The 23,745-nt window shown below is 33.6% G+C and overlaps 1 protein-coding gene across 1 annotated transcript in view; it reads left to right on the top strand.

Moving 5' to 3' along the window:
• Positions 1-23,745, top strand: part of MMP16 (matrix metallopeptidase 16) — a 365,749-nt gene that overhangs the window by 269,868 nt on the left and 72,136 nt on the right. The window contains exons 5-6 of the mRNA XM_020970086.2: positions 7,081-7,242; positions 9,159-9,370. Of these exons, the coding sequence (XP_020825745.1) occupies positions 7,081-7,242; positions 9,159-9,370 (374 nt within the window). The remainder of the gene's footprint in view (positions 1-7,080; positions 7,243-9,158; positions 9,371-23,745) is intronic.

Genomic DNA, 23,745 nt, shown 5'->3' with positions numbered 1-23,745 from the left:
TATTTGACTTTTAAAAAGCTGTCAATCATTAATTTATATTGGGGTTGGTTATCTATCTTGCTTCTTGCAAGTGATATAACAAATAGTATAAAGTTTAATTTTCTGAAGTTATATTGTGATAAACAGAGAACTCAAACCATAACAATTGCAAAAAGGTAATATGAGTGCTGTTCAAATCTAAATACTAAACTTTTTGTTGAAGGCCTGGTGATAAGATCAAGGCATTTTACATTTGAGGATCACATTGTGAGAATGATTGTCAATGTGTTGGATCATTTGTTGCTATCATTTATAGGAAAGGGGTCTGATGGATTTTAATAGTTCCATATTCATTGTGAGCCAACAACAGTTCCTGGTGGGATTCACATCTTAGGTTCTCTTTATTTAACAGTATACATCTTTTAAGCTGAGCAAGTAATTTTAATTACATTATTGCCAATCATTTGAATACTATAATTACTTAGAATCTGAAGAGCATTTCTAATTAAAAATGTCTCAGACTGAAAGATGATGGGTTCACATCCAGATCCTATAAATTTTATTGAAAAGCCCCTACTTTTGGAAATATTGTTCAAGGGAAATTTTATTGATGAAGTAAAGAATGGATACAGCAGAAGTACCTCCTTCTATGTTTGCATCAGAATTGTGTTTTTTCTGAAACAAAAATTGCATAGGTATTGGCCAGAAAAAAAAATTGCAAGGAAAAAACCGTAGTTACTAACAGTATATTTTCCCCTTGAGGATTATATTCAGGAGGAATTTGTGGTGTCTTAAAAAAAACCATATGAGGGGCAGCTAAGTGGTACAGTGGTTAGAGCACCGTTCCTGGAGGCAGGAGGACCTGAGTTCAAATCATGCCTCAGACACTTAACACTCACCACTGTGTGACCCTGGGCAAGTCACTTAACCCCATTTGCCTCATATTAAAAAAAACGAAACACACACACACAGTTGGCTGAGATTACAGGTATTTATCTTCTTGTAAGGGGAATGTATAGTCTTCTTATGCAGAGGACAAATTTGTTTTTATAGATAAAAATATTCCATTCCACAAAAATAGGGTGGAAGATATTTTATGTAAAAAAATTAAAAACAAGAATACCTTCCTTGAGGGAATCTTCTATCATTGTGACCCAGAATAGAAAGATTTCCTAATGAGGTGAATTGCTTTAAACAAAGGAGGCAGCTCTACTTATTGGCAAGTCATTGTGTGTGGGCTATATGTGAGTCAGTAATATCTCATTTCATCAAAGTCTGTCAACATGCATTTATTAAACATTTACTATATTCCAGACACTGTGCTAGTCACTGGGAATGTAACTTTTAAAAAATGAAATAGTCTATTGTTTAATATTTTTGATGAACCAAGTTGTAGTTCTCAGAGGTCATGTCTGGATTGAGGCCTGAATTTGTTCCCTAGAGCAAGAACTGTTAACCTGAAATCCATTTTATATGTGTGTGTGTGTGTGTGTGTGTATACATATATAAACAAACACATCATCTATCTAATAAATGCATTTCAATATAATTGGTTACCTTTATAATATTATATATTTCATTTTATGCATTTTAAAATGTTATTTTGAGAAAGTGTTTATAGGTTTCACCAGACTGCCAAAAGGGTTCATGATATCCAAAAGTTTATAAACCCATGCCATAGGGTATACTACAGAGATTCTTATCAGTATCCCTCATTATACTCATGACTGATAAGCATGTCGTTATCATTATGTTTCTTTGTTTTATAATTCTACCACTTTTAAATCCTTTGGTACCTCCTTCAGTTATTCAGTTCTAATATTTAATAGGTGCTCAGTCATGTTCCTGTTAAAAAAACTTGATCTTCACTTCCTGTAAGTTACTAAAGATAACAAACAGCCCCAAGTGGAATTTTCAGTTGTGAGCTGTAGCAGGACTCTTTGTTGTTTACAATTTCTTGCGCAGTGAACAAGATAAAGAACAGAATGGTATATACTGTAAAAGGAGACTAGGAAGCATCATGAGCTTCCCAGAGCCTGATATAATTTTGGATTGATTTTTATCAGGAATTCTTGAGACTTCCCTTCTGTTAAAAAAAAATAATTGTCTTTGTTCCCTTGCTCCCTTTATAACTCCCACTTCATCTCCATTGTAAAAGCCTGTTCTTCCTCCTTTTTCTTCATTCATTTGTACACTTTGAGATTCATTCTCCACTATTCTCAGTTTATAAACTCACATCTTAGAAGAGTTAGTTCATTCTTTTGACTTAGCCTGTTCCCTTATGAGAACCTGTATTTACATCCCTGACCTCTTATTCTTTCAAATTTTTTTTTTATTTTTCTAGCTAAATATAGGACATTTCCACTTGGTCATCCTCAATAATATTGTTTCATTGTATTTCCGCTTTAGCTGACACTACTTTTCCAGGTTTCCCACCTTTATAATTGGCAATACCAGTTTCTCAGTTCCCCAGGTTCCCATCCCGGGAATTATCTTGGCCTTCTCACTTAACAAAATTTATCCTGGACTCTTCTCCCTTTCTTTTTTCCACTTCAGTGCATATGATAAACCCTATGAACTTTTCTCTCTGTTTCCTTTATTGGAGGAACGTTTTAACTCTTACCCCTTCATCCCACCTGATTCCTATACTAAGAATAAGAACTCAGGTGCACATCACCCTGGACTCAGATTACAGCAGCAGTGCTCTGGTTATTGTTCCTCTGACTTCCCCAATCCAATCCATCCCATAAACAATTTCCACAGAAACACACACAAATCTTCCTTGGCTATGTTTTTGTCAAGGTGCCTTATAATTAATTAATTAACTGATTATAACTACATAGTCATTATGTAGTTAATTATAATTAATTATAAATAAAAGATATGAATATCTTTGATACCCTTCTCTCCAGTCTTACTCCATTCAACAAGCACTAAATGAACCCTTACTATGTCTAAGTAACATGCTTGAATCTGAGTGAGATACAAAGATGGTTTGTCATACCATCGATTTGTATCACAGATCTGACCCTTCCAGACATGCCTGTATGTTCCTTTGACAAGTCATTCAAACCTTCTGGACATTAGCTGCCTCATATTTAGAGGGAGAGAGTTAGACTTTAAAGGTCCCTTCTATCTCTAAATTTCTCCTTTCCTATAATCTTTGCCCTCAAAACCTTTTTAATCTGATAGGAAAGACAGGGCACGATCACCTATGATTTAAAATAGATAGTAAGTTCATGAGAAATGTATAAATGGTTCCATAGATGTTAGTAAGAAGAAGAAGCCACTTTGTCTGGGGGTTGGGTAAGGGGAAAGGCTTAATATAGAGGTGGTATTTGGACATTGCCTTGAAGGAAGAGTAGATGCAAGTGAAGATGGGTTTGGTGGGGCATAAATGATTTCTACAGGGAATAGTATAGCAAAACTACAAATGTTGGAAGGGGCGGGGTATATTTAGAGAGTGTTGGAAAGTCCACTTTAACTAGAAAGAGGAAGATAAAAAAGGAATACTTGCCTAAACTACTGTCCCCAAAGCCGCTAACTAACTTTGTTAATTTAGCATTTCCCTTTACTACCCATAGGGTTCATTTGTATTGCATTAATTTACATTTTTTTTCTCATTCATAAGTTTTAGGTGCTTTTCTTTGTTTATATTTTGCTCTTTCCCCTTAAACTGTAAGCTCTATGAAGGCTAAGGAAAATAAATTTTTAGTTCTTTTTCTGTTCTTTACTATTACTATTGTCTTTTCTGTTGAGAAGTTAAACATAAATACATGAAAAGTATTGAATTGAGTTACTTAATGATTGTTACTTAACTGACAGTTATATCATTTATATCTCTGGAGAAAAGTTCCATTTTAGATCCTCCAGGACACCTTTGAGTTCAGTCAATCCTATGTCATCCTCATAATCTAATCCAAGAGTTTAGATTGATTCATGGCAAAAAAAAAAAAAGCTACAAAATCAGGACTAACTCATGTGAACTCCCTAGATTTCCCTGTGCTAGCTAACTCATATCACTCAAGGCAGCTTCAGGACGGAATGAATGGCCTTCCAACATAAGAGGATCCTATAATAAAGCCATGAAACTTCAAGGTGGTAATAACAGGAGTTTGATGATGGTGATAACTTAGACATTGATTAGACCCTGAAACTAGAGGTTATGATTTGATTTGGTGTATCTGGTTATGGGCCACATAAAACTGTCCCTACAAGGACACTATAGGATTATATTGTCAAATTGGCAGGAAATGCAGGTAGTTTCTTAGCAAACAATATATTGAGAATCATTTGGGGTTGATTGTGCAAATGTATTTAATTTGTGCTCCTCCATAACACAGACACATATGTATGTGTGTGTGTCTGTGTTTTGGAGAAATACAGTATTTGGTATATATATAGCAAATATATTTTGTATATATATACATATAAACTATTATATATGTGTATAGATATCTATATGTCTATATGTATACCTATAAAATATTTTATGTGTGTGTATACGTATATGTATATGTACTGAATATATTTGGTATGCCAACTGATAGTACCTCTATGGGCCTATGTCCAGAAGTGATTATTTGCATATGTATAGTATCATGTATATAATCACTTTTGCACATAGGTCCATAAAGGTACTGTCATTTGGAATATTGAAAATACAGAGCCTTAAATACAAAAATCATACTTCTCCACAACCCATAACATGTTTGGATGTGGTTCAGTAATAGGCAACACATAGACATTTTTAGAAGTGGTTTGATTGTACATGATGGTAGGCCACATTTCAAAGTTTGTCCTAAATAACCTTTATTGTATAAGTTTACCATGTATTAGGGTTATTTCATTTGTACTTACAAAAATTCCTGGAAAATATGTATATTCAAGATTTGAAAGTGGATTAGAAATGGGCACCAATGACATCTATTTATAATGATTACTTTACATTTCTTTGTACCTTTACAGTATTAGATTTCTGTTCATAGAAGTATGATAAATTAAAGATGACCTGAAATTAGATAACAGAAAGGACAACTAGGATGGGTTAGGTGGTATGGGAAAGTCCTGGCAATATGGAATTGGAAGCATTCTGAGTCAATAGTTTTGAGTGTAAGTGGATCGTAGCAATGCGTATAGAATGAGATTTAAGAAAGTGATCAGCAGCAGGGAGGGTTAATGATGATCAAATGGTTTTCTACATCTTTATTTAATGGAAAATAAATTTTTCTTTCTTAACTCTATCTTTCATAAAATTAGGTATTTTTATAAAACTCAGTGAAAGAGTATTTAAAATATTTCCAGTCACCAGAAGTATAGTTATCAAAAACTTACACAATTCTCATGCTGTCTCCACTACCTTCAGCTTTTGTGCTTGATCTGTTTTGGCATCTCTGTTTCTTGCAATGTTGTTCTCATTATAGGAATTAGTTAGAGACCTACTTCTGGAATAAACAAGAGAATGACCATGCCCAGGTAACCTCAAGGCAGATGAAAAGTAGAGCTGAAGTAGATAGGCAGCATCAGGGATATTTGGCAACACCCAGTGAGGACCCCACTAGAAGGGCCATGGTACAGAACCAGACTATTAACCACTGTTAAGAAGCATAACTCTGAGCCCAGAGGAACTGAAGTAGATAGCAGGGTATGAAGCCAATGGATTTGGGTACAGAGATCAGAATTGCACCTGGTATGCAAGGTAGGAGACCTAAAAAAGGCAAGAGTCCAGTTAATACAACTGGACTAGCAAGTTGGAGCAAGACCAACTGCAAAACTTACTCATTCTAAGCTTCCAGAGCTATGGATTCAGACATCCTTACACTTTGGGTTCCTATACTCTTACCATAGTTTTGTGCTTTTACATCTAAAAACAGAAGTAAGATTTTGGGTCATCCTGTATTTTTCTTTTCAGCTAGGTGGCTAAGTAAATTGAGCCTTGCGCTTGGAAATAGGAAGTTAGGAAGACCTGAGTTCAAATCCTGCTTCAGACACTGAGCCTGGGCAAGTCACGTAACCCTGTTTGCCTCAGTTTGCTCATCTGTAAAAAGAGCTAGAGAAGGAAATGGCAAACCACTCTGGGGCCTTTGCTGATGAAACCCCAAATGTGGCCAAGTAGAGTCAAATACAACAGCAAATGAATAGCAATGAGTCTGCTTTAAATGAGTAACAAGTTGTTGCAAATGTTGGAACTAGAGAAATTTAAGAGTCAGACAACCAGGCTGATTACTCCAAAAATCAGGGTGAAACATAAAATAATATATAGAACACTGAGTTCTTGTATCAGCTCTATCACTATCTTTGTAAACTTTGTAATCTGCAGGAAATAATTTTATGACTCTAAGCCCCAATATAAAAACAAACAACAAACCAAAAAAAAAAAACTGCATCTGTAAAATAAGGATTAATAATATATGCTCTATCTCAAAGGGTTTTTATCAGCTCAAATGACATAAAATATTGCATATAAATCCAGTTGAACCTTCTAAATGTTATGTGGATGTAAGATGGCATTGTCAGCCAGCAGCAATATGACAGAAGCTCTTGTAAGTAGGGACTATTTTATTTATTCTTGGTATTCCCAATGCTTAGTGTAGAACATGGTACATGTTCTACATGTATTTAGTGGGTATTTAATAAATGTGTATGAATGGAGCAATACAAATTGGGTCAGACAACTTAATTTCAACTCTCTCTTCAGAAACTAAATATATGACCATGGGAAAATGTATTGAACTTCTTTCAGCTTCAGTTTCTTCATCTGTAAAATAGCAATAATACAAGTATCTATGTCAGGGGTTGTCATGAGAGTCAAACTAGTTAATATATGTAAAGTATTTCACAAATATTAAAGCTTCATATAATTGTTCACTATTATTGAATAATCATTAAGTGCTTTCAACCAAGATCATTGATTTTGGTCAGTAGGAGTCAATGATAAAATGATACTTTGACGTTAAAATAAATGAGTTCCTCTGTTACCCTTAAGCAGTCTGTTATTGTTTAAATTTAGAATCACTTAATTATCTTCTACAGCACTTGTGTAGTTAATTATAGTACTTTCTGACTCTTAAAAACTTTTCTTTCTCTTTTTCATTCACACAGGAAATGACCTCTTTCTAGTTGCAGTTCATGAATTAGGACATGCTCTAGGGTTGGAACATTCCAATGACCCCACAGCAATCATGGCTCCATTTTACCAGTATATGGAGACAGACAACTTTAAACTACCTAATGATGATTTACAAGGCATCCAGAAAATATATGGTAGGTTACTATTTTATCAGGTTTTTGTTTGGTTGACCCTACACTGAAGTCTAGAAGCTCTTGTTATGTTTTACCATTTCAAATGAGATCTCTAAGTGTGTGGTGGAAGGGAATACCAGATGGGGGGAGTGGGGGGAGAGAATGCTACATGGGCAAAATATCTTTATCAATCAAGGCACTTTGGCAGTCAACTCAGACATCTTAATGTATAGGTTATGAGAATGTTTCTGATTTTGATGTAACCTGTTGATTTTTTTTTCATCCCACAACCTGTAATAAAAATTGCATGAAGGATAATATTTTTAATATTAAAATAAAGATATAAGTATCTGATTAGGATATTCAAATAAATAATAAAATAAGAAGAGTGAGTTGTATTCATGAGAAGCTGAGACTACAGCTCAGACATCCCAAGCATTAGTTCTCAGTTAATGGGTTTCAGTATTCTATTTCTCACAGCTACAGCATTATTTATGTTACAGAAGTTGATGAATGTGACAAATTGTTTTGCAAAGTATATAGTTACTAATACCAAATTTTGAATAATATAGAGTGGTAAAATATACATGGTTATATTGTTCATTATCTCAAATAAAGGCAATATCTGAGATAAAAATAATTTACATGAGTAGATTATACAAATATGAGCAAATTAACTGTAAGAGAAGTAAAAAAAAAAGTTACACATTTTACAGTAACTTTAACTCCCACAGTACCATCATTGACCTTTACAGATACATTTATTTCACCCATAATTGTTAAGAGCATGGCATATGTAATTTACATTTAGTGCATCTGTTTTGCTAAATTAATGAGGTGAAACTTTCATTCTTACAGTGCAAAGACAAATTTGTGTTGTCTGCGTGTTAATACACAGTAACCAGGAGATGTCATTTGCATTTTAAAATAGCATACTTTAAGTTCAGTAATTTGTTTTGCATTAATTAGTTTTTTCAACTTAAATGTCTCAGTGTTAAGTGCTCTCTCAGGATTAAAGTGGATTTTTTTTAAAAGGTCACAGTTCCTGCTGCTCTCTGTATTGTTGGAGAAGTCAAATGCCGTGATAGAGAAAATGCACATATCCTTGCCTAGAAGCTGAATATTTCTATTCTAAATATTAGAGCATATTTTTATGTCTATAGTGCTATAGTATGTGCTAAAAGATGTTTCTCTAAAGTGGTTAAGTGAAAGGTGGCTCTTTCTCATGACCTCATGAATTAGTAGTCTAGACAGAAGGTCTACACCAGAATATGCTTCCCATAGTCTAAATGCCAAGTGTTAACAGCTGTGTCTTTCATTTAAAAAAAAAAATCCCCTGAAAAGTTGTGTTTAATATCACTGCCAAATTACTTGTGCGAACTTTGGCTTGATTTAGAAGACTCCTTTCAAAAACTGTTTCAGAAAATTAATGTTTTGCTGCTGGTGTTATGATCAATAGGTGACAAATTCAATATTCAAATGAAAGCTCCTTTGCAGAAATGCATTAAATTATTTAAATAGATACCAAATTTTAAAGTTGGAAAAGTTATGGTGTTTGATCTAATACTCATGTTTAGCAAAAGTTTTGGTCAGTAAATCTTTTGTAATTATTTACATATATTTGTTATATTATTTGCTTATTTAATACCTAGGATTATGTTATATAGGTTTGTTATGCATAGTCTCTGGATAAACAGTGGAGAAGCTGTCATTGAAAACTAACAAATAAATTTTGATTGCCCAGTTCAAGAACATGGCAATTTAATATTAAATAGAATTGTATATTCTTTTTCATTTTTTTCTTTATATGATCTTAAATACCTCTTAGATCATCTAGTTGGTATCCTCTGCTGATGAATAATTGTTCTCTGTAGCATATTTTCCAGCACTATTCCAGTTTTAAGTGAGCCCAAGCACTGTCCTCATCTTTTCAAAAGGTCCACCTGACAAGACCCCTCCACCAACAAGACCTCTACCAACAGTGCCCCCACACCGCTCTATTCCTCCGCTAGACCCACGGAAGAATGACAGGCCTAAACCTCCACGGCCTCCCACTGGCAAACCTTTCTATCCTGGAGCCAAACCCAACATCTGTGATGGGAACTTCAACACTCTCGCCATTCTCCGCCGAGAGATGTTTGTTTTCAAGGTAGGAGGCTGTGCCATTTTTTTTTTTATCCTGACATTGAGTGTCTACATGGTTGCTTTAGAAAACAAGTTCTCATTCATCTTAACATCACCTTTCCAGCCCTCTTATAGTTAGAAAGTTAAAAAAGGAATCTTAAAAAAAAAAAAAAGAAATGCACATGGCTTAAATGTCTAGCAAAAGAAGATTTCTGTAGTGTTCTATTTGGGGAATGCATTTAAGTCAGCAGAATCTGTAATGCCTAGAAATTGAGGGTAAGTAAATGCTGCATGTTGGGCAGAGATAAAAAAGCATAATTCAAATCATGAATAGAAGCTAATAGGGATGATTTGGTTGGGAGCTTAGCCACTTCCAGGGGCTCAGCAGTCATTGTATCTTTGGTTCAGACATCTTTATAAGAATCCTGTAATTTCACTTTACAATTATATCAGAACTTTGTGAGGGATATTTGCCATCATATTATGATTTTACTGGTAGATATTTACATTGTCTACTAAATGGCATCTTTTCAGTATTGCCTGTTTTTGTGGAGTTTGTTACAACTTTAGATTACTATTTGTTTATGCATATTTAATGCATAAAAATAAGTAAGTTAAAACATGGTTTCTTATAGGTAGGATTTGTACATCATGAAGAGGCCATAGTGATCTTGCAAAATCCTTTAGTTAGTTTCCAGAAGACATTGTTTTCTCTGCCAATAATTCTAATAATTAGTTGGATTTATATATGTATATATATAGGTATGTATGCATACATGTATGTATGTATGTATATAGGCATTCCAATATTCCATCACCAGGCCCATACTAGAAGTCTTTTCAGACTTGCCAAAACTTAGGATCCACAGACATAGCCTTCCAAAAGCCAGAAGAATGTCACAATATTTAAGTATCAAGGGGCAGCTTGGTGGTGCAGTGGATAGAGCACCAGCCCTGGAGTCAAGAAGACCTGAGTTCAAATGTGGTCTCAGACACTTGACACTTACTAGCTGTGTGACCCTGGGCAAGTCACTTAACCCCATTGCCTCGCCAAAAAAAAAAAATAATAAGTATCAAGAGGATTACTTTAATTGAGGATTTTATACTCAATTGAATCAATGTCTTTTCTACAACTACTATATATATATACATATACAGTTTCATGTAATTAACATAGCTTTTAAAAACACTCTCTGACTTATCATTTGGTAATTCATTCTTTAATATGCTCAGAAAACTCATTACTTAAATCTATAGTAAATGCTTTTATAAATAAAGTTTTCTAATTTGCGAGTGAATAATCACTCCTTGATTAATCTGTTTTTATAAATCTATATTTTCCTATGTAAGGCTGACATGAAACTCTCTAGAGAAAATATTTTTGCTAATACATGGTAGAACACTATAAATAGCAAAGTTGAATGTTGGTAGGGTAAGACACCAGGGGAAAAGGCTCCAGTATGAGTGCTCTATATGTTTGGTAAGATAAATAGTGTGGGGAAAAAATGTAGGATCCCATATGGTAGTGATGGTTAAGGAGGGGTCTATGAAATAAGATCGTCTTTGGGATTGTGCGTGGTGTCATAGGGCAATTGTTTCAGACATCTTTTCTAGGAATAGTAGTATTCATTTGATTATTGTTCCTAGAGCCAGAGGTTGGAAAGTTGTGGTGATGGAGAAGAAAGTATGGGTGTGATAGAATAGATTAAAAATAGATGCTATAGCAGCATTGTGATAGACATGGATTGAGTTAGTTATAAAGAATTCTCACCAGTCAGAAGCAAAGGGCCCCAGTGCAGGAGCTGAAGAGTGCAGTTGGAGATAAGAAGGCATGGCATGAAGGTGAGTGGAATGGAGTAATTAAATTCAGTCTCCCCTGTCTCAGAGGTTTATTTTTGTCTTTGTGTTTCTGGTATCTAGCATAGTGCATTGCATGTTTAAAAATAATTTTATTCATATCTTCTGGTTTGACATTACCTATGTTCTTATATTTCTCACTGTATCTTCCTCCTCCACCTACCAGATTCATCCCTTATGATAAATATATAATCTCTTTGGGGGCCAACTTGGTCATTCTAATTTTGAAGCATTTAGTATTTGAAGCATTTAGTTTAGCATTTTGTTGTTCTTTCCATTTACTTTGCCAGAGTCATCATGTATACTGTTTTCTTGATGCTAATTATATAATTTTGCATTAATTCATATAAATCTTCTTTTGCTTTTCTATAGTCAACGGATTCATCATTTCTTGCAGCATGATAATGTTCTATTACATTCATACATCATACCTTGTTTAGCCATTCTCCAATCAATGAGATTCTACTTTATTTCCAGTTATTTCTGTCAAAAAAAAATGCTGCTATAAATAGTGCATATATAGCCTTTTCTCTTTTTTTTTTAATCATTGATCTTGACAGAATATGCCTAGTTCAATGTTTGCATCAACTGGTATAGATATTTTAGCAAAATTACTTTTTTCTGGGTATTTTAATCCTTTTATTAATAGGGCCAGCAAGTTTATTAATAAATGGATTGTCATTTGGCTGTCTCTTAGACCAAAGACCCCTCATTGGGGTGGACTCACAGTTTATATGGCCTTGGAAGAGCAAGTGTTCCTGAGAGTAGCAATCAACTGTGATAACAGTGAGGGTCTTGGGGTATGTGACTGAGATCACCCAAATCTTATCAATTTCCTTATAACCTTTTAATGACATTCTTTACGTAATCTGAAGTTGATTTCTAAAATGGCTGTATTAATTCACAGCTTTGCTCACAATGCATTGGTATGCCTATCTCTTCACACCCCTCCAACATTGACTATTTCTTTTTATTGTTATCCTTTCTGAGGTAGTTAGGTGGTTTAGTGGAGTACATACCAGAAGTTGGAAAGACCTGAGTTAAAATTCAGCTGTAGTCACCACTCGTGTACACCTGGTCATATTGGATAACTTCACTCTGCATTAGTTTCATCATATATAAAGTGGGGATAATAATAGCTTTTACTTTGCAGGGTTGTTGGGGGATAAAATGAAGTATCATATGTACATTAACAAGCCTTAAAAATGTTACATAAATATTTGCTATTAATTTTATTATCTTTTATAAATGGCTGGGTATGAAATTCAGTCTCAGGGTTATTTTAATTTTTTCCTTTATTATTAGTTATTTTAATCATTTTTTCAAATTGTTATAGTTTGCAATTTTTTTAGCAACTGTTCACATCCTTTCACCATTTTTGAAATGTTTTTGAACTTATATTTCTGTTAGCTATCTAAATTTGGGGGCAGCTGGGTGGTGCAGTAGATAGAACACTGGGCATGGAGTCAGTCAGGAAGACTCATCTTCATGAGTTCAAATCTAGCTTCAGACACTTGCTAGCCATGTGACCCTGGACAAGTCACTTAGCTCTGTTTGCCTAGGTTTCCTCATCTGTTAAATGAGCTGGAGAAGAAAATGGCAAACCACTCTAATATCTTTGCCAAGAAAACTCCAAATGGGGTCATGAAGAGTCAGATGTGACTAAAATGAATGAATAACAGCATCTGTATTTCATTGTATTCAAATATGGCAACTGAACTAGAAAAAATTATAATTAGTACCCAATACATTCTTGATTTTACCAGCAGTATTCCATGTACCACAAATTCTCATAATCCACCCAGTGTAAAATAGAGATTTGCCTAAGAGTATACACTGATGTCCCCACACCCCAAATCTTAAAACACACCCTCGAATAACCCAAGGAACTATATGACCCCATTCACAAGCACTAGTACTCATTATCTTCCTGAGCTATATGACAAGTTAATCACTCTTTCCATATGTAATACCATGAATCAGTAAAATATACATTTATACTCTGGCCACATCATTTTCCATACGTGACACACTCCATTTCAGTACACTCATCACTAACACTGAGGAGTTGACTTCTAACCAAATCGGTGCTAACATTTAACCATGTCAAGAAAACTTCTAATATTTTCATATATTCTAGTGATTAATTTGCTACTATGGACAGGTAGCAACTTTCTTCATCCCAGGACACAAATTTCATTAAGATTCTAATGTCTATTATTTAGAAGTCATCTCTGTATTTTAGAGATGAGTGAACAACTCCCTAGAAATGTTAAGTGACTTGCCCAATATCACACATCCACATTCTTGTGTTATTTTACTTTCTTCTCTTTCTTTCTGAAAAAAAAAAAGAGAAAAGAAAAGAAATCACTTTTAAAATGAGGAAAAAGTTTTTCTCACTTACAGTTTTAGAATTAGATATAAATGATCTTTACAGGTCTGCTGGTACATTCCCTCCCCTGACTGCCATCACATTTTGTAGGTGAGTAAACTGAGGACCACAAAGGTTACCTGAGCTATTCAATGAAATGTATCTAATTTTAGAGGGTGGATTCAAACTCACATCCTCTGACTCCAGATGGGTCATTTTTTTATTGAATCACATTCGCCTCTTACTAAGTTTGTTTTTGTGTTTAGAGATTCAAGATTGTATTTGTGTTGATTTATTCAAATTCAGCAGTTCTTATCATAAGCAAATGACAAGAATTAAAAGCTGAAGCCCCTTTCAAGTTTTTAAAGGAAGCAGTGTTGTGCCTTTGGATGTTTAGAATTTTTAACACGTTAATAGATTATGTTTTATGGATTTTCTCTCATCAATATTTTGAACCAAACTGAAAGACTAGGGAGGAATCTAATTTTTTTTTTACTTTGGCATTAGGCAGAATGTTAAATTTCTACATCATGCAATATTGTCCATCTTTCAGAATAACAAAATGTGCTCCCATTTGTGGTTGACATCAATCAATAAATAATGAAATGTCCCACTTAGAGAAAATTTCCTGTGCACTCAAAGCTATATTTTCAAAATATAGATTAGTATAATTTATTATAGGTATCATTCTCTTTTCCTTTATTTTAAAAACTAAGTTCCTAGATTGAATATAATGTGCATGAGGACATCTTGTGTTCAGGAAAAATCAATGACTTTGTTTAAACTAATGAATTAAAGTTGTAATTTCTAAGAAGGCCCTGAAATGCTTAATTGGATGCTTTCCATTTTTTTTCTTTGGAAAAGAATAGTTAATCTGAAATGAGAGAAAAGAAATAGTTTCAAAATTGCTTTTCTCATCATAGTTATCTGTGACTTAATGACACTGGAAAGAATAGTTGAGGGGGGAAAAAAACACAAATTCACTATTATTTTGTCTGCTTGAGGCCAAACAACTTTTGATTGATTGTTTCCACTCATTTGGTAGAATTGACTAGTTGTTTTGTTTGTTTTTGGCATAAACCAAGGTTTAATACAGTATAATCAGTTGCATAGTGTTTTGGGGTTGGTTTTATTTGGTGGTGGTATTGGTTTTTATTTTCTTTGAAGAAATAAGGCATGCTTTGATTTCAGCAGTCAGTTTGCACGTGCAAGTGTGTGTGTGTGTGTGTGTGTGTGTGTGTGTGTGTATTGTCTGTGAATATGCCTTATTGAAATGGCATTCCAAATTCCTTCAGCTCATAGCCTGTATGATAGTGTCTGTGTGTGTGTTTTAGAACATTCTTTATAATAGTTCATAAAAGGTGCCTAGTGCCGTGTTCTCACCATATAATGAGAGTTCATATATTATTAACTGGATAAAGATTAGTCTTTCCTCTCAGCAGTTCATATAATTAGATATAAAACTACTTAGTCATTATCGTAGATCATTCACCTGTATGGGACATGCCTTCCAAAACTTTCATTCTCCTAAGGGAAGAATGAACATATATCAGCTAAAGATCTGACGTCCTACATTCTTTACCACATGTATTAAGCCACCACATATGGTAGCAAAGCTCCTCAGATTTGGCAGATTATATGATTTTAATCTGTATTTGTCTCTCCTTTTGCTAAGAATAGTTCCTCTAATAGATAACAACCTTTAACTTAAATTAATCAGAATTGATTTTTATTGACCCCATGGAAATTGTTTTCTTCTATGTGTTTTCTTTCTTTTACATTTATCTCAACTTATTTCTTTCCCACTTTTTCTTTCTTTAACTTTTACCTTCCCCCTTATATTTACATGTTTGCTTAATGAGCAGCATTATAGGGTAATTAATTTTCCTGTCCAGTGCCATTTTTGCAACAAGCATCTTTAACGCTAGGTTTTGGATTTCACTTTTACTCCTTCCTCTCCATGTCCCTTATATGTAATCTATTCTTAAATCCTTCCTATTCTACCTTGATTTTAATTTGTGATAACTTACCTTTACCTCCCCTTACATTCTCACCTCTCTCCTCCTTTTATTTTCTGAATGCAATTGCTCATCATCTTTCACCTGAATTATTTTGGTTACATCTTAACTGGCCTTTCTGCCTCCAACTTCCCATATTTTTTTCTCCCTACCCCTGGTTTGTCCTGCACTTTACTGTCAGACAAATCTTCAATAAAGATAGCTTGGTTTTACTTTTCTGTGAGAAAATAAACAGACCCTCCCTTGCCTATTGCCACAAATCTAAACTTTTCTCCCTGGTGTTCTAGGTTTTCAGTGAACTCCCTCTAGGAATTTAATATTCCATTTTCCCCTAATATAAATCTACTGGTTTAAGAAAACTAATCTTTTCAGTGCCCTATATTAAAAAAAGCATGCTTCTTTTGGACTTGTTTTTTTCTACTTTTGCAGAAGGCTTCTCTTCTCCCTCCCACTAATCTGTATCTTACCCATTTATGAGATTCAGCTTTCCTTGAACCTATCCATAATTTCTGTAACCCACGTTGACATTTCTTTTCTAGGATCCCACATAGTTTTAATCGTTTATATTCTGACCAATTCATATTTTATCTTAAATAAGAAAAACAAAGTCATTTTTAATGAGATTTGAACTTTTGTAAAAAGTTGATTTTTACAAAGCTTCTCTATTCTTCTGATGTGTAACATGTGACTGCAACCTCAGAAGGTTTAACTAAGCATCTTTCAAGTAGGCATTTGCACTTTAAAAAGAAAAAATATCCACTGTTGTGAAAGAGCAAGAGTTATGAATTAACTGAATTTGCAGAGTATGTATTTTTGTACATGTAATTGTTTTTCTTGATTATATATAAAAATTCTCTTTTGAACAGATAATTTTGGAGCTGGGTAATAAGGAAAAAAAAAATAAGTGAAGCAATTAACCTTGGGTTCATTTATCATAAGTTATTAAAAATTCCAGAAAAAAAATAAACATTCAGCAGGATCATTAAATTGCATGGAATAAGAAAAGGCAATTGAAAATGAAGAAAAATGTTACCATGTCTGATGGAAATTAGCTAATTTTATGAAGTAGCATTTGTGATGGAGTGATATTAGAATAGAACAATGATGGTAATGAGAGTATCCATTAACACAGGAGAAAAAGATCTGAGTTCCCTGTGTCTTGAAAAAAAAATAGTGTTTTAATATATGAGTAATCTAAGATTTCAAAATCAAAGGGTCCATCAGAGTATGGAAGAGTCTTCCAACAAAAGAGATGACAATCCCTATTTGAGTTAGTAGATAAGTCCTAAGTTGGAGTTAAATCGCATAAAAGACTTGTCAAAGGTCACATATCTAGTAATTATCTAAAGCCAGATATGAAGCCAGCCTTCCAAACTCCAAACTTAGCATTTTGTTCTCTGTGGCATCCTGCCTCTGTGGGGTTGTACTAAGGTTTTTGGGGTTTTTTTTCCCACCTGACAATTTCATGTGTACATATGATTGTATGACAGGTAAATTTTAATTGTTTGAGAATCAAAATGTGCTTTTTTTATTTCTCGTGTATATGCAACGCACATAGAATCATAAATTCTAGAGCTGGAAGGGGTTTTTTAATCCCAGTCCTAACTTAAACAAGAATCTCTGTATGTAAAATCAGACCAGATCAACTTCATCCATCCAATTCAGTGCTTTCCAAATAGCCAAAAAATATAATCAGTACTAAATAATAGCTTTTCAAATATTCTTTGGGCAATGGTATTATTTGTAATTCTCTGCTAACACTTTATGGGAGTTGTAAAATAAGTAGAAATCATGGTCTCTGTCTTCAAAGAGTTTAAGTTTAGGGGAAGAAGCAATCATAGAATCATTAACATTGTAACTTAGATGTCATTTAGACATTTATGTACGATTTTTAATGTTTTTAAAACTTTAAACTTTTAGAGCCTTTTATATACATTATATTATTTAAGCTTCACAATAATCCAATGAAATTGGTATTGTGTCATTATCCCCATTTTATATATGAGGAAACTGAGTTTCAAAGAGGTTAAATGACTTTCTAATGGTCAACATGCAGTAAATACCGGAGATGTGATTTGGATCCAGGTCTTCATGATTCTCAGCTCAGCATGTTTATCTGCTATTTTACACTTTCTGCATGATGTACAAATCTACTCTACAATATCCCTGACATTGTTTTCCAGCTTATGTTTGAATATCACCAATGATAAAACTCCCCATTGAACAAGAGAATATATTCCTTTTGGTTGCATTTAGTAAATTATTAGTTAAATGTCCCTTGAAGTACTTAATGTTGGAGCCAAAAACTGCATTACCTAGTATTTTACCCGTAAGTCCTGCTTCTACTCTCTTGGTTTAAGAATAATTAAGATTAACAAACCACATGGATAAGAACAGGTCAAGTGAAGCAAAGTTTGGTCAGTCACTAAAATAAAACTAAAGGACTCTCTATTCCATGGCTAAAAGAAAAGGGAGATAAGTATAGACTGATCAAAAAAAGGCAGAAAAAGTCTTATGAAGGAAGGTAAAGCTTGTTCTGCATCCTGCAAATGGGTAAGATTATGATAGTCACAGCCATTAAAATTTGACAATTAAACTCTGTTCCATGAAATATCAATGTGAATTCATATTGTGTAATTTTAAATGTAGTCCTAGTAAATAATAATGATAGCAACAAATTTAATATAAAGGGCCCTTTCTTCTTCCTAAAGCTAAATGTGTCATGAGACTTACAATGTAATGTATTTTAGTATAGGTATATACAACTATAAAATAATTTAACATCACATGAATCTTTTAATTAATTTTTAAAATTTCTTAATGAATAGACATAAAGATATGGGATTAAATAATTTGAATAAACATTTTGTGAAACAATGAGAATTTTATATTAGTTGATTATCAATATTTCATAGTTTTCACTTGTGGTAAAGATTTATACTTAAAAGAAGTTAAATTACTTTTGAAAATATTTCATACCTGAGTGAAATGAGTAAATTTTAAATATTGTTTCCAATAACTTGCTCTTATTTATTCTAAATTATGACTTTTCTTTGTGGTGATTTTGGTTTTGTGTCAATTTAAGTGGTGTATATGACCATATCACTGGATACTGACTAAAAGGAACTCTAAAGAATGGAATTAAAGATGTTATAAAAGAATTGGATGAAATTATACGTAAAAAATGGAGTTAATCAAATAATGAGAATGAGGGAAGACAGCTGGACATCTTAAATGATCCACTGATATCTTTCTGATGTCAGGAGAAAGCAAGCAAAGCCTCAAGCTCCTGAGTGGGTTACCTATGTCAAACTTTTGGGAGGATGTAGAGGGGAATCATTTATGGTGGGCAAACTTATGGATGGTTTTTTACATATTTTGAAAGAGTTCTTAAATGATAAGAACACATATAAACATATGTTGATATGTATCAAATGTTCTGAATATTCTATAAAGAATAATTAAATTAAATCAAATCAAATAAGGCTGCCCAATATGTAATCCTGCGAAAATTAGAGACTCTATGGGCCTTCATTTAATCATTTGTTGAACGAGGTTACCCTAAAAACCATGGATTCTTTCCCTGTTTTAATATTCTATGAAAAACAATTCCCTGTGTCATGATGAGAACATTAGTGACACATTTTGTGCACTGGGGCGTGTTCACTACTATAAATGTCATGTGTTTGAAAATTGGATTTGACGTAGAATAGTTCTTTGAATTTGTGCAAATTACTTTTTTAAAAATATTAGCCAAATTGAAAATGTTTCTATTGAACAATGTAGTTCCTTACTAGCTTAAAAATGTGACAGTTTCTAGATGTTATTTGTCAGAAATATGTGTTCCTCCCTTGGTTTTAAATGACTGTTATACCCATCATTGTTTATTGAAACTTTTTAAAAGCAGTCATTTATAGTCATAGTTCATAGTTCAGAGAATTTCAGTAGCTTCAAATTAATGAAATAACTTTAGTTTAATTGTTATCCTCACACAGATGAGCCTGAAACAAAAAAAAAAAATCTCCAACTTTTTTGTATTTTTTAATGTTGAAAATTACACAGAATGCTTCATTTAATTTACTGGAAATAAATTAATTCTATTTTTGTATATCTTTCATATTTAATTATTCATTTTTTCCTGAGAACTAAAAGTACATACCAGTACCATCCTCCTAATTCCCTTTTGTTTTGCTTACAAAAACTGTGTCCTTAGAATTATGTGAACTTTATTTTAAAGAAAGTCTATTCATCTAAGAATTCTGGAAGTATTTATTTATTTCTCAAGAGCTGTTTTTTTTTCATCTAAAGTGATATGATTGGTTTAAACCAGGAAATATTGTAAGATGTGCAAGGTATAAAAAATAAGCAACTACATAGAGCTAGTAGCAAGAAAAAAAGAATAATAAAATGTTTTGAAGGGAGAGAAAAATGACTATGGCCATTTGCAATACTTCCATTCATTAATGTTCATCCTCACTTGGTCCCAAAAGTAAATTGTGTTTTCTTTTTAAACAATGACAAAATGGTTAGTGCAAGAGTTATGTTTCACAGAAACCTCTTTCAGCATTTGTCTGGCATTTTATCTATGTCTTTTTCCCTTTCTAGAAAATTATACTTCTAGGGTGGTATTACCATTGCTGCTTCTGGTAAAATAAATGATACTCATAAATATTCAAATGGATCTGTGACTTCATTGATTCATGAGTTTGCAAAATATCTATGCTCACCTATTCTCTGTAACTTTTATCTACATCCTCAAAAAAGTTTGTCACAGGAGATCTACTTGATGTTCTGAAGGCTTTCCATACTATCTCCTGGCATTGAAAGGATATAGTGAGTTAATCTGGCTTCTAACTATCAGCCCTCACTTTTGCCACATTAACAAGCAATCTTTTCTCTCTGTCATACAATTCTTTGATGACAATATTTACTCTTGTTCTTTTATTTTTTTGGCAGGGGGAGTTTCTTAGTGGTTATATAAGGGCAGTTAGGTGGCATAAAGGCTTGAAATCAGGAGGACTCATCTTCATGAGTTCAGACACTTACTAGCTGTGTGATCCTGGACAAGTCACTTAACCATGTTTGCCTTAGTTACTCATCTGTAGCTGGAGAAGGAAAAGGCGAACTACACCAATGTCTTTGCCAAGAAAACCCCAAAATGGAATCATAGAGAATCTGACACAACTGAAACAATCAAACAACAGTGGTTGTATGGTATAGCCTGCTCACATCAACCATCCCACCTTCCCATGACCCTTTATGTGATAATCATCTTTACCTCTCCAGAGGCAATGTTGTCCCATGTCTTACCCTGCTACAGCAATGCTGGTAAAATGCTTGTATTTTAAAGTTGGGTTTTTGCTATTATGGGAAGCTTGGATAAGTAAAAGTTCTTTGGAATTTCCTGAAAACAATCCAGCCTTTGTACCTCCCTCTTTGATCTTTGTAGGTCATTATCTATCTGACTTATCTGTCTCAGAAATATATACTATTTGATGTTTCCTTTGTTGATGCACAGGTCAAATTACTTTAAATTTTAGAGATCTCTTCCAGGAGGCTCTCCAGTGCCCTGGGCTTGATGCAATCAATACAGTATCTGTTCTAGCAATTAATTCACTTTGGTTTTATTTTTGGATAAAATTGTTATAATTGATATTTATATCATTTCTATAGTCTACCCTTTTTAAAAGCTTATTTTAAAAATTAAATAGTAAGGGTTTGTTATTGTTCAGTCATATCCAACTCTTTGTGACCCCCTTTGAGGTTTTCTTGCAAAGATATTAGAATAGTTTAACATTTCCTTCTCTAGCTAGTTTTACAGATGAGGAAACTGAGGCAAACAGGATTAAGTGACTTGCCCAGAGTCACAAAACTAGTGAGTATCTGAGGCCAGATTTGAACTGAGGAATATGAGTTTTCCTGATCCCAGGCTTAGCACCACCTAATAATTCCTTAATCACATGCCATATATTTTTCTCACAGCTATTCTTTATTATTCTTTGCTGTAAACTCTGGTATTAGCTCAGATTTGTTGATAGTCTGACTCTGTATAGCCAACTGACCAAACCATGATCACCACATCATAAATCTTTTATTGCCTCGTAAAATGTAGTTAGTTTCATTCTTTGTGTTATTGTTTAGTGTTCGCCAAGTTCCATACTTAACTTTTTTAAAAAATTGTGTTCATGATAATGAAGACTGTCATTTCTGTAGAATCTACAAGTCTTTGTCTCCTTTACTTTCTTCTGAATCACACTTTCCCATATATTTTTCCTGATACTTCTTGCCATCCTTTGTACTGAAATCAGCAAGTGTCGGGGAGTATATTGATTTGATCAGGTGTGTCTTATAAAGTTCTTCGTGTAACTTCTTTTCATCTTCACCCTCAACAACTCTAGTTGGTTCAAACAGTACTCTAATGTATGGGGACTGAAATTCTGAAGAAATAACAGATCTTCTCTCCTTTGGGAATACAACAAAACCCACCCTACCAACTCCTTTCTTTGTCTCACCAAAGAGGATTTCTGAACTATCTTTCCATTTAACTGCAAAATCCTTCTTTCTTCTGTCTTAGTTCATAGCAAAAATACCAAGATTGATATTCAGCTCCTCTGGTAATTTGTCTGTTTATTGGTAATTGCAAAAGAATCTCACATTTAAGCTATCTATAATCAGATTTACATATTTTTAATAATCTAAAAAACTGTAAAAATGCTTTTCTTAAATAGTCTATATGAGAAACCTGGATTTTTTAGAGAAGATTTGGAATGATGTTCCAGGTAGATGACACTCCTATTATTCTTTGCCTTGGCCAGAACATACCTCTCCATTATATTGTAAAGGGGATTATTTTTCAAGTATATATTATATTAGAAGACTCCTGAGCTACCTTCAACTCTGAAACCTCTCCCTCTTCATTTTCCAGGATTCATTCATGACTCAGGTCACATCCCACCTTCTGCAGAAGGTTTTTGCCATCTCCCCCAACTTCCCACCCTCACAGCTATTATAACTTATGCCTTTGAGATTACTTTCCATACAGGTTCCATGTACCTAGTTATTCATATGTTTCTCCTTCCTTAGAATGTGAGCTCTTTGCTGGCAGGCTTGCGCTCTCTCTCTCTCTCTCTCTCTCTCTCTCTCTCTCTCTCTCTCTCTATATATATATATATATATATATATATATATATATACACACACACACACACATATATATATATATATTTTTTTATTTTTTTTTTTGCTTTTCTAATATACTTAGCACTTAGTATAGTGTCTGGCACAGAGTAAAGACTTAATAAACACTTGTTGACTGACTGACTGATCTATTGCAATAGACTGTCAATTTGGCCACTGCCTTAAGTCATATTTCTTTGGAATGTATGCTCTATACTATTCTTTTTAAAGCACAGGTTTGACTACATCACTCCCTTGTATAAGAAATTTCAGTTGTTTCCTCTTGCATGCAGAATAAAAAGCAAATTCCAAATATGGTGTTTAAAACCCTTCAACATCTAGCTCCATCTTATCTTTCCAAATTAATTTAGTCTATCACACCACAGCATGCTATGTGATCATCAAACTAGTCTGCTGTTTAGAGTATACAAGATCCTCTCACCTGTTTCATGCTCCTCACATCTGCCTCTGGAAACTCCTAAATCCCTTCAAGGTTCAGCTCAAGTAGAACCTCCTCATAAACAAGTCTTTTTCTGATGCCCCAAAATGTTGGTTCTCTCCACTCAGAGACATTATTTAGAATTTGCTTTACAGAGATATCATCTATACTTATTTGTGAATATACCATTAATGCTACAGTAAAATATGTGCTCCTCAAAGGCATGAACTATTTTCATTCTCTGCCTTTGTTTCCCCAAGAGTTAGTCAATAAATATTTATTAAGCATCTATTATGTGGTGCTTAATACTACTGGCACTGCTGCTGAAGATACAAAAAGAAGCAAAAGATAGTCCCTGCCCTCAAGGAATTCACAATTTAATTGGAGAGACAACAAGCAAACACATACATACAAACTAAATATAGATAAATAGGAAATAAAGAGAGGGAAGGTACTAGAATTGAGAAGGATTGGAAGAGTCTTTTTTTGTTGTGTTGAAGATGGGGTTTTATATAGGATTTAAAGGAAGCCAAGAGGTA

Source organism: Phascolarctos cinereus, unplaced genomic scaffold (assembly GCF_003287225.1).
Source record: "Phascolarctos cinereus isolate Bilbo 61053 unplaced genomic scaffold, phaCin_HiC Scaffold_4;HRSCAF=312, whole genome shotgun sequence".
Taxonomy (NCBI): domain Eukaryota; kingdom Metazoa; phylum Chordata; class Mammalia; order Diprotodontia; family Phascolarctidae; genus Phascolarctos; species Phascolarctos cinereus.
The sequence above is the reverse complement of the archived record's forward strand: the minus strand, read 5'-3'. Positions and strand labels throughout refer to the sequence as shown.